We start from the raw sequence: 10729 nt of genomic DNA on the forward strand, positions 1-10729 counted from the left end.
TCAACGACGAGACTGCTACCTGATACTTGAAAAGGATATATTTTGTGATTGGTTCGATAAATGGCAGGATAAATGCAGTTAAAGTGACACAGTACAACTTTTATCAATATTTTACCGAATCATCAAGTTTTCAATTTGAACATTATATAGGCACTGGCTATTTATTATAGGGAGGAGAGGTCATGAAAAAATGTCACTTGTATTTGAGGGACCATAACAAATGTACCATAAAATGGATTGGGGGAGCTGGCATCTTCCTGAGGCAGGGGATTTAACTGACTATAGAAGTCCCTTTTCCACCCTTGCCGAACTAGGCTGGTATTATGGAGTTACATTTTGGCTGGACTGACGTAAACGGCCGTACAGATTTGGGCCGATTCCATGATTTACAAAGCTAGTGTACCGTCAACTTTGCGTCAACAGATATTTTGCAAATGTTTTCATGTTTTTTATCAAGTTGCTCGCGTTTTGTTTCAATATAAATCTTGATTATTGATCCTATGGTCCTCACTGAGCACCGCCATTTTGTTTGAAGCAAATGCAAGTGATATGAGACATGGAATCTGATTGGTCAATAGGAGGGACATAACAGGGACATAACTCGAAATAGCCACTGGTGGCGCTACGATCGAACCAAAAACTTCCAGGCTTGTTCGGCAGGGGCTTTAAACTGGACTTTTAGAGTCAGTTAGCTCCCTTGTCTCGAAAAGATGGGGAGGTGTGTGTGTATGGCACAGCAAAGTATGATACAGTCCAAGATGTTGACTGGCCAGTATCTACAGTGATCTGAACATTTTACTGTATGGAGCTCAATTGTCATAGACCAATGGTTATGCCGTAGTACATGATAGGTCCCGCGATAGCAAGATAGCACTGTGAGTTTAAAGTCACACATATTTGCGAAACCAAATTTTGATTTAATGAAATCTAAGTGTTTTCACCAGGTGCAGTCTGAGCATATAGCCTCTGTCCACATCTATACTTGATGTTCTCAAAAAAGTGTGATGTCGGTCCCCCAAATCGTTTGGCTTTTCCTTTCAAACGACTGAAAAAATATTTGTCTCAAACAAAAATCCGCAATGAAGCAAATCGTATTCACAGTAAACAATGACTCCAAACTAAATGAAATGCATTTATGAAGATTGTGAGAAACGCTAAAGAATGACCAAAGCTGTCCACTTTAGAATGCTTCAGAGAAAGCTCTCAGCGGTGTGGTATTACCAGTTTGGTTGGAATCATCATCATGTTTCAACCTTGTCAGAGTCTTCAGCTGCCACTTATCCTGCATTGTCACAAGTTCTGAGCATGTCTTGTCCCCCGTTACCATCCATTCAGCCGCGCCTTGGTGCAACCTTGGTTACCTGCTGCATTTACATGGCATATTTGTCTCGTATTTAAAAAGAAAATAATGACACAAAATTGTTCCTCCATATTTCAGCTAGGATAATATTTAATCTCATTCCGTAGTGTCACCCGTATTAGGTCACAGATCCATCTGACCCGTGAAGATCCGGGGTAGTATAGATCTTCAGCAATCCATGCTTGCCGTAGAAGGCGACTATGCTTGTCGTAAGAGGCGACTAACGGGATCGGGTGGTCAGGCTCGCTGACTTGGTTGATACATGTCATTGGGTAGATCGATGCCCATGGTTTTAATCACTGGATTGTCTGGTCCAGACTCGATTATTTACAAACCGCCGTCATATAGCTGGAATGCTGAGTGCGGCGTTTAACAACAACAACAACAACAACAACAACAACAACAACAACACAGATCCATCTGATTCACTGTATATCTGAAAGTACATCGCAAACAAATGTTTTGCAGGGTCTGTTTTGCGAAACAGACAAGGCCACAAAACATGGAGACAGAATATGTACTATGTGCAAGAAGAAATTTACATATTTTCAGTTCACGGAGCTACTGACGGTATCACCATGACGCTGCTGTTTTCGGCAACGTCGTTATTAGCTCCTTCAGGGACCGTCAAGAACTACATCTGGGCCGCCACGTTTTTTGTAAATGGTCTTGGACAAATCCTGGGTATACCTCTCGCAGGTGAGACCAAATTGACAAGCGAACTCCGTATACCTCTCTCTATTTGGGTATGTATTGTTTAACGCCGCACTCATCAACTTCCCAGCATTATGACGTAAAAAATGTAGTCTGGACCAGGCAGTCCAGTGATTGACATCATGAGAATAGTTCTATGCAATTGGGATACGATGACATGCATCATCCAAGTAAGCGAGCCGGACCGGCCCATCCTGTTGGCATGGGTTGCTGAAGGCTTATCCTGACACAGACCTTCAAGAGTGTACACCTCAGAAACGTCATGTGGTTGGTTATGCTTGTCCTAAGATGATTGACCTACGAACCGACACGTGAGGATCGGGTGTTTATGTATCGTGTGTATTACGTGGATGATACGGCTCGTATATACTGAGTGGGCGCGTTGGGTTTAACGCCGCTTTGGACAATATTTCAGTTATATCACGCCGTGTCAGCTTAATATGAGTGAGTGAGTATGGTTTTACGCCGCTTTTAGCAATATTCCAGCAATAACACGGCGGGGGACACCAGAAATGGGCTTCACACATTGTACCCATGTCGGGAATCGAACCCGGGTCTTCGGCGTGACGAGCGAACGCTTTTACCACTAGGCTACCCGACCGCCCCATCAGCTTAATGTGGGAGGAAAGCCCGAAATGATGCAGGTCTCAGACGGCTGCCACTTTGGTGAAACCTACGAGCACGGGAATGGTGCTGACAAACCTAGTAACGTAATCGGAGCGAACCGGGATTCGAACTCACAAACCTAGGTTTCTGGTGTGCAAGGAAAAAAGCGGTACCTTAGACGAATGGGCTAGCCGATGCTCATGATGTAAATCACTGAATTATATATGATGGTCTTTAATGAGCTCTTTGCTCAACGGGGCGGTCGGGTAGCCTAGTGGTTAAAGCGTTCGCTCGTCACGCCGAAGACCCGGGTTCGATTCCCGACATGGGTACATTGTGTGAAGCCCATTTCTGGTGTCCCCCGCCGTGTTATTGCTGGAATATTGCTAAAAGCGGCGTAAAACCATACTCACTCACTCACTCTTTGCTCAACGCTGGTGCCAATTCAGGCATCTGTAGGAAGGTAACTGCGGGAGGCATTGAGTTAGTGGCTATGGGAACTAACACCACTTTGACCGGGAATCAACTAACTGAATTGTTAGTTAAACACCAACCAAACCTTTGACCGGGAATCAACTAACTGAATTGTTAGTTAAACACCAACCAAACCTTTGACCGGGAATCAACTAACTGAATCGTTAGTTAAACACCAACCAAACCTTTGACCGGGAATCATCTAACTGAATTGTTAGTTAAACACCAACCAAACCTTTGACCGGGAATCAACTAACTGAATTGTTAGTTAAACATCAACCAAACCTTTGACCGGGAATCAACTAACTGAATTGTTAGTTAAACACCAACCAAACCTTTGACCGGGAATCATCTAACTGAATTGTTAGTTAAACATCAACCAAACCTTTGACCGGGAATCAACTAACTGAATTGTTAGTTAAACATCAACCAAACCTTTGACCGGGAATCAACTAACTGAATTGTTAGTTAAACACCAACCAAACCTTTGACCGGGAATCAACTAACTGAATTGTTAGTTAAACACCAACCAAACCTTTGACCGGAAATCAACTAAATGAATTATTAGTTAAACACCAACCAAACCTTTGACCGGGAATCAACTAACTGAATTGTAAGTTAAACACCAACCAAACCTTTGACCGGGAATCAACTAACTGAATTGTTAGTTAAACATCAACCAAACCTTTGACCGGGAATCTACTAACTGAATTGTTAGTTAAACACCAACCAAACCTTTGACCGGGAATCATCTAACTGAATCGTTAGTTAAACATCAACCAAACCTTTGACCGGGAATCATCTAACTGAATTGTTAGTTAAACATCAACCAAACCTTTGACCGGGAATCTACTAACTGAATTGTTAGTTAAACACCAACCAAACCTTTGACCGGGAATCATCTAACTGAATCGTTAGTTAAACATCAACCAAACCTTTGACCGGGAATCATCTACCTGAATTGTTAGTTAAACACCAACCAAACCTTTGACCGGGAATCAACTAACTGAATTGTTAGTTAAACATCAACCAAACCTTTGACCGGGATTCATCTACCTGAATTGTTAGTTAAACACCAACCAAACCTTTGACCGGGAATCTTCTAACTGAATTGTTAGTTAAACATCAACCAAACCTTTGACCGGGAATCAACTAACTGAATTGTTAGTTAAACATCAACCAAACCTTTGACCGGGAATCAACTAACTGAATTGTTAGTTAAACACCAACCAAACCTTTGACCGGGAATCAACTAACTGAATTGTTAGTTAAACACCAACCAAACCTTTGACCGGGAATCAACTAACTGAATTGTTAGTTAAACACCAACCAAACCTTTGACCGGAAATCAACTAAATGAATTATTAGTTAAACACCAACCAAACCTTTGACCGGGAATCAACTAACTGAATTGTAAGTTAAACACCAACCAAACCTTTGACCGGGAATCAACTAACTGAATTGTTAGTTAAACATCAACCAAACCTTTGACCGGGAATCTACTAACTGAATTGTTAGTTAAACACCAACCAAACCTTTGACCGGGAATCATCTAACTGAATCGTTAGTTAAACATCAACCAAACCTTTGACCGGGAATCATCTACCTGAATTGTTAGTTAAACACCAACCAAACCTTTGACCGGGAATCAACTAACTGAATTGTTAGTTAAACATCAACCAAACCTTTGACCGGGATTCATCTACCTGAATTGTTAGTTAAACACCAACCAAACCTTTGACCGGGAATCATCTAACTGAATTGTTAGTTAAACACCAACCAAACCTTTGACCGGGAATCAACTAACTGAATTGTTAGTTAAACACCAACCAAACCTTTGACCGGGAATCAACTAACTGAATTGTTAGTTAAACACCAACCAAACCTTTGACCGGGAATCAACTAACTGAATTGTTAGTTAAACACCAACCAAACCTTTGACCGGGAATCAACTAACTGAATTGTTAGTTAAACACCAACCAAACCTTTAGGAACCAATTAACCGAATCTGATGCTCATGATGTCAATCACAGGATTATTTACAGACCGCGGTCATATAGCTGGAATACTGCTTAGTTCGGTGTTAAGCAACAAACAAACAAACTTCATTCACAATAACTATATAAGGTAATGGTGTCTGTGGATGTCTAAAATTCTGCAGTCAAAATCGATTGCGAATAAAAACATACCTGTTTTGACATTCAAACTACAAAATCTTATAATGAGGATTTGATGATAGTATCGTTGGCTAATCTCCTACGAACCGAGTGCCATTAAGTCCCCATTAAGTCATTAGGAGTCATTCTTGTCAAGTTGCAGCAAATGACTTGACGTACTGAGGCTATCGTTTTCGGGAGGGTAGGTTAAACTGACAGATCTATGCGTACAAAGTGGACGTATTTGTGTGTTAGAGGATACTAAACGTGTTCTACTTAAGCTGAAAGTCGTGAAATTACGGATAAAACAGAAAAACATGCATGGTTTTCACGAGGGATCACGGCTGGGAATCATCGGTGCCATCATTCGCTGTACAGAATTACGTTCGTCAGGCATGCCAGAACCCTGTGGTCTTGGGTTCGAATCCCACTTCATTCATATTTCTCCAGCTCCTCGTGCTTTACTTGCCGTGAGAATTTCGGCGGCGTAACCATACTCACTTTGCTAAGGCCGGACTCTTTACAGCACTGGCTCCTTGCCAAGTCTGCTCAGCATTACTATCATAAATCTACATGATCACAGTTTTGTGTTTGAGTATATTTCTGCTGACATAAGGGACCGCACCTTGTACCTATACGCCATCACGCCACACGTATATTGGTTTGCTGGTACGTGAGATTGATGGTACTGATTGCGTTAAAATATAATTTATCGTCAGTTAGTCAGTTATAGTGCACAGGATGTCGCATTTCGTATTATAATAAATTACAATTTTTCGTTTATCTTTAAAAATATCAGTACTTTGAATAATTATCCGCTGCATGCCTTTTGACATATGTACATATTTAATCCTTCAGATACGTCGAGGTATTTCATGTTGGATGAACTATTTCAACCGATTAATATTTTGTTTGATCAGTAAAAACTCGATGTCCTTGGGGCTGTCGAAAACACCGAGTTATCGTTAGTTCGGGCGCAGTGTCGTTATCAGAGTGAGTGAGTATGGTTTTACGCCGCTTTTAGCAATATTCCAGCAATATCACGACGGAGGACACCAGAAATGGGCTTCACACATTGTACCCATGTCGGGAATCGAACCCGGGTCTTCAGCGTGACGAGCGAACGCTTTAACCACTAGGCTACCCGATCGCCCCTCGTTATGAGAACATAGGGCGGGTAGATTCTGCTTCAGCCGGAGGGTACATCGTTTTAAACGATATGTCAAGTTAAGCGAGTTCGATTTAATGAGGTATCTATATAACCAGTGAAATTGCAGGCGGTGTTTGAGGCTTAACGCCGCTATCAGCAATATTCCAGCTATATGACGGCGGTCTGTAAATAATCGAGTCTGGACCAGACATTCCAGTGACTGATATCATGAGCATCGATCCACGCAATTGGGATCCATGAGATGCATCAACAAAGTCAGCGAGCCTGACTACCCGATCCCGTTAGTCGCCTTTTACGACAAGCAAAGTTGCCTTGTACGGCAAGCATGGGTTGCTGAAGACCTATTCTACCCCGGATCTAGTGGTTGATATAATGAGTAACGTGAAACGCCATAGGGGCACGGTGACACACAATTAACAACGTCAGCGAGCCTGAGCATCGTTTGTGCGTTGGTTTGTTCTTTAACGCCACACACATTATTCCAGCTATATGATGGCGATCTGTAAATAATCGCGTCTGGACCAGACAATCCAGTGATATATGATCATGAGTATCGATCCCTGCAATTGGGATACGATCACATGCACCAACAAGGTCACCGAGCCTGACCACCCGATCCCATTAGTCGCCTATGACATTATAATCTGAGCGCCAGCAGAATCGTATCTTATGACAGTTTGTTTAGTTGTTGTTTAACACCGCACCCCGCAATATTCTTGCGATATTACAACGATCTGTAAACAATCTAGCCTGGACCAGATAGTCATGTGATTGATATAATGAGTAACGTCCCACGCCGCAAGGGTATGACATGCAATCAGCCATTGAACCAGATTCCCAACACGCATTCACTCGTCTCGTACACAAACAGGTGAGGTGAAATTGGGTTTAACGTCGCGTAAGATTATTGCACTTATATATCGACGTGCATGCACGTGTGTGTGTGTGTGTGTGTGTGGCTGCTTGTACTAGTCCGGACTGATGCCGATTTATAGTGCTAGCCCACTGAGATACCATGCCGCAGTTTAACATGAATACCCCACTCGGACACAGTATACTGACTCCGAGCCGACCAGTCCTTGTTTTAGCTCCTTAATGCCGAGCGCCAGACAGGGTAACAACAAGTACCATCTTTTAACGTCTTTTGGTATGACGCGGCCGGGATCGAACCCCGGACCTTTCGCTCTCCGGGCGGACGCTCTACCACTAGACCACGGAGGCGGTCTCGTACGCTAACAACAAGCAAGGACTGAGCTGTAATGGCGATCAGGGCACAATTTTTCAAAGCGATTGTAGCGCTAAAGTTGTCGTAACTCACACTTTGACTTACGATGATCTTTGGACGATGATGTGCTCGCCGTCTCGCTGCGATGACACGCATTGAACCAAGTCACCGAACCAGGGCCATGTTCTACAAAGGGATCGTAACTCGCATACTTTAACATAGAGTTACGACAGTCCTGTCGCAACAATCGCTTTTCGGGACGGGGCCCTGGCCATCCGATCCCTTTTTCGTCCCGTATCAGCGTACATACGTAGGTTGTGAGGGAATTTGGTGTTACGTTTCCGCACTGACCTACGCTAAGGTGATCGTAACTCTCATACTGTAACAGACACTAACGACAGTCGTAGCGCTACGATCGCTTTGTGGAACCCAGACTCACTTCTTCTGTTTCAGGGTATATCTACGACAGGACCAAGTCGTACAACATAGTGTTCTACATGGCAGCTGGTGTCTTCAGTGCAGCTGCACTCACGTTCCTGGTGCTGGCTGTGAGAGTGAGACGTCATCAGACCGAGTACCCCTCGACACAGCCCCAGGAGCTCGAAATGACACCAGTCGACAACACGACCAAGTCGGCGGAGGACCCGGATAACCAAGAGAAAGAAAAGACTAAGCACTGACGTATATTTCTTCAAAGATATAAAAATTTGTGATAATCCTGAGGTTAGGGGTACTGAAGTTTCTGTTAACTAGCAACCATCCAAAGTAATATTCCTTCTTGATTTACCCAATTTGTGGTGTCCCCCGCTGTGATATTGCTGGAATATTGCTAAAAGCGGAGTAAAACAAAACTCGCTCTTTATTTACCCTCTGACTTATATACTTGTCTTTGCAATTTGGGTGAGGTTTTAAAAAAACATTTATATAAAATATACACGGGGCAGGTCATGATTAAACCTTTTCGGGTCAAAACGTTTGGAAATGCATTTTTAGTTTTTGACATTCCTGTGATTTTATGACAAACTACAAGCAGGACATTAGGTTGGTGTTACTTCTCCTGGGTACAAACATAATATATCACTCGTATACCGTACATCATAACTTCTTTGTGTGTGTTCCAATGTAGTTGTAACATTATTTCAACAACGATCGGGGGGCACGGGTGGCCCAGTCGTCTAAGACGCCGCGATTCGCCGTGCAGAGTTGCGTCCCTTTGGGCACGCCAGAAACCTATGATTGTGGGTTCGAATCCCGGTTCGCCCCGATTATGTTCTAGGTTTGTCAGCACCATACCCGTGCTCGTGGGTTTCACCGAAGTGCTAAACGTCTGAGACCTGCATCACATCGGGCTTTCCTCCCACATTAAGCTGACATGACTGGAATACTGTTAAAAGCAGTGTTAAACCCAACTCACTCACTCAACCACGATCCTTGAACTTAGCGTCTAAACGCTTTTTTTCTGTGATAAACTGTCATTCATAATTATCAGCAAGGTCGTCATTGTTGACGAAATATGTACATGACATTCTTAACAAATATATATAGATTTATTATAAAATAAACATGAAATATACATATGGTACATAGAAACTCATTTACAGTGTTATTGAATTATGTTTAGTCTTTGCATCAAGAGCATATATTGTAACGTTGTAAATTACAGAACAGGTGTTCACCAGACATCAACCATATCCATGTGCATGCGCAGAACGTGATAATGTCGATTTCACAGATGCCAAGGATGAGTTACCATTTGCACTAATGACATCGCCTAAGGGGGCAGTTCAGAAGTTAGATGTCGGATAAAAATGTGAATACCCTCAGATCACAGGTCTACAATTGTTCAGTTCAAGTCACTAATAAACTGCTCCAATCGTCATTATTTCATCCCTGACATTGAACGGAAGCTATGTCGCTTGTACAAACACAGTAAACATGTCATATTTGAAAGCTCTGCTTCACCAAATGCTTTCAAAACGGTAAGATCCAAATCGTGTAGATCGATGCTCATGATGTCAATCACTGGATTGTCTGGTCCAGACTCGATTATTTACAGACCGCCGTCATATAGCTCGATTATTGCTGAGTGCGGCTTTAAACAGCAAACAAACAAACAAAAAAACAAAACGGTAAGATTCTTGTGACAAAAGACTGAACATCTTTGAGGATGTCAACATTTTCAAACTTGCTTGTTTCTTTTTCTTTTTACTTCTTTGATGCAAGCAGACTTTCTCTGGGAACTTAAACTTCTTATCATACATTGAACTAGTGAACTGCTCCCTAAGTGATACAGTAACCACATCCGCGAATTATCACATGTATTACCGGAAACTCACAAGTACAGTCGCATAACGTTTTAAGTGAATGAATGGACGGAAATGATAGATATCTATACATTTTATATGTAATAATGTTGATTTTCCTCTCTAATGTACATACATGGCTGGAGTAATCATGAGAAACATATTCTCACACAAAACTGTCAATCAATCAAGTTACATCTATATGTACATAAATACCATCTTCCTACAATGGATTATAAATAACTATAAACATGTCTGGTGGAGTTAGAAAAAAAACGTGTACAGAAATTTCATGAAATTACACCACATCAGAACTGATATACGATCTGTGACATGAACTGGGGCAGACAAATAATTGCAATATTCATGAAATGTGATTGCATTATAAACTTCATGTTACCATACAATCGAGCTTGTTAATAATGCATCAGATAGCCCATTTACTAACATTTAACATTTGCAGGTGTATACAATGCATACGATAGCTCTAGACTTAAACCTCCATGAAGAGCACACCCTCCAAGTGCCGACTTATGTTACAAGTCTGACAACCCCATCAATTAAGTTGTCTCTTATGCCAAGCATAGGCTGCTTGGGACCACGTCTAACCCAGACTCCCCTCGTTTAAAATGAGTGACACTTCTCAGAAAGGCCTCTAAGTAATCCTGACTGCACCTGACCAGCCAGTGGTCGATAGTGTGAGCACACAATAAGTCATGA

At 42.2% G+C, this 10729-nt stretch overlaps 1 protein-coding gene across 1 annotated transcript in view; it reads left to right on the top strand.

The window, feature by feature from the left end:
• LOC124151318 (monocarboxylate transporter 10-like) overlaps nucleotides 1–8898 on the top strand; it is a 35965-nt gene extending 27067 nt beyond the window's left edge. Inside the window, exons 6-7 of the mRNA XM_046523720.2 lie at nucleotides 1913–2059; nucleotides 8160–8898. Coding sequence (XP_046379676.2) covers nucleotides 1913–2059; nucleotides 8160–8386 — 374 coding nt within the window. The 3' untranslated portion in view covers nucleotides 8387–8898. The remainder of the gene's footprint in view (nucleotides 1–1912; nucleotides 2060–8159) is intronic.
• The last annotated feature ends 1831 nt before the right edge of the window (nucleotides 8899–10729 follow it).

Source organism: Haliotis rufescens, unplaced genomic scaffold, assembly GCF_023055435.1.
Source record: "Haliotis rufescens isolate VD_foot unplaced genomic scaffold, xgHalRufe1.0.p SCAF_111, whole genome shotgun sequence".
Lineage (NCBI taxonomy): Eukaryota > Metazoa > Mollusca > Gastropoda > Lepetellida > Haliotidae > Haliotis > Haliotis rufescens.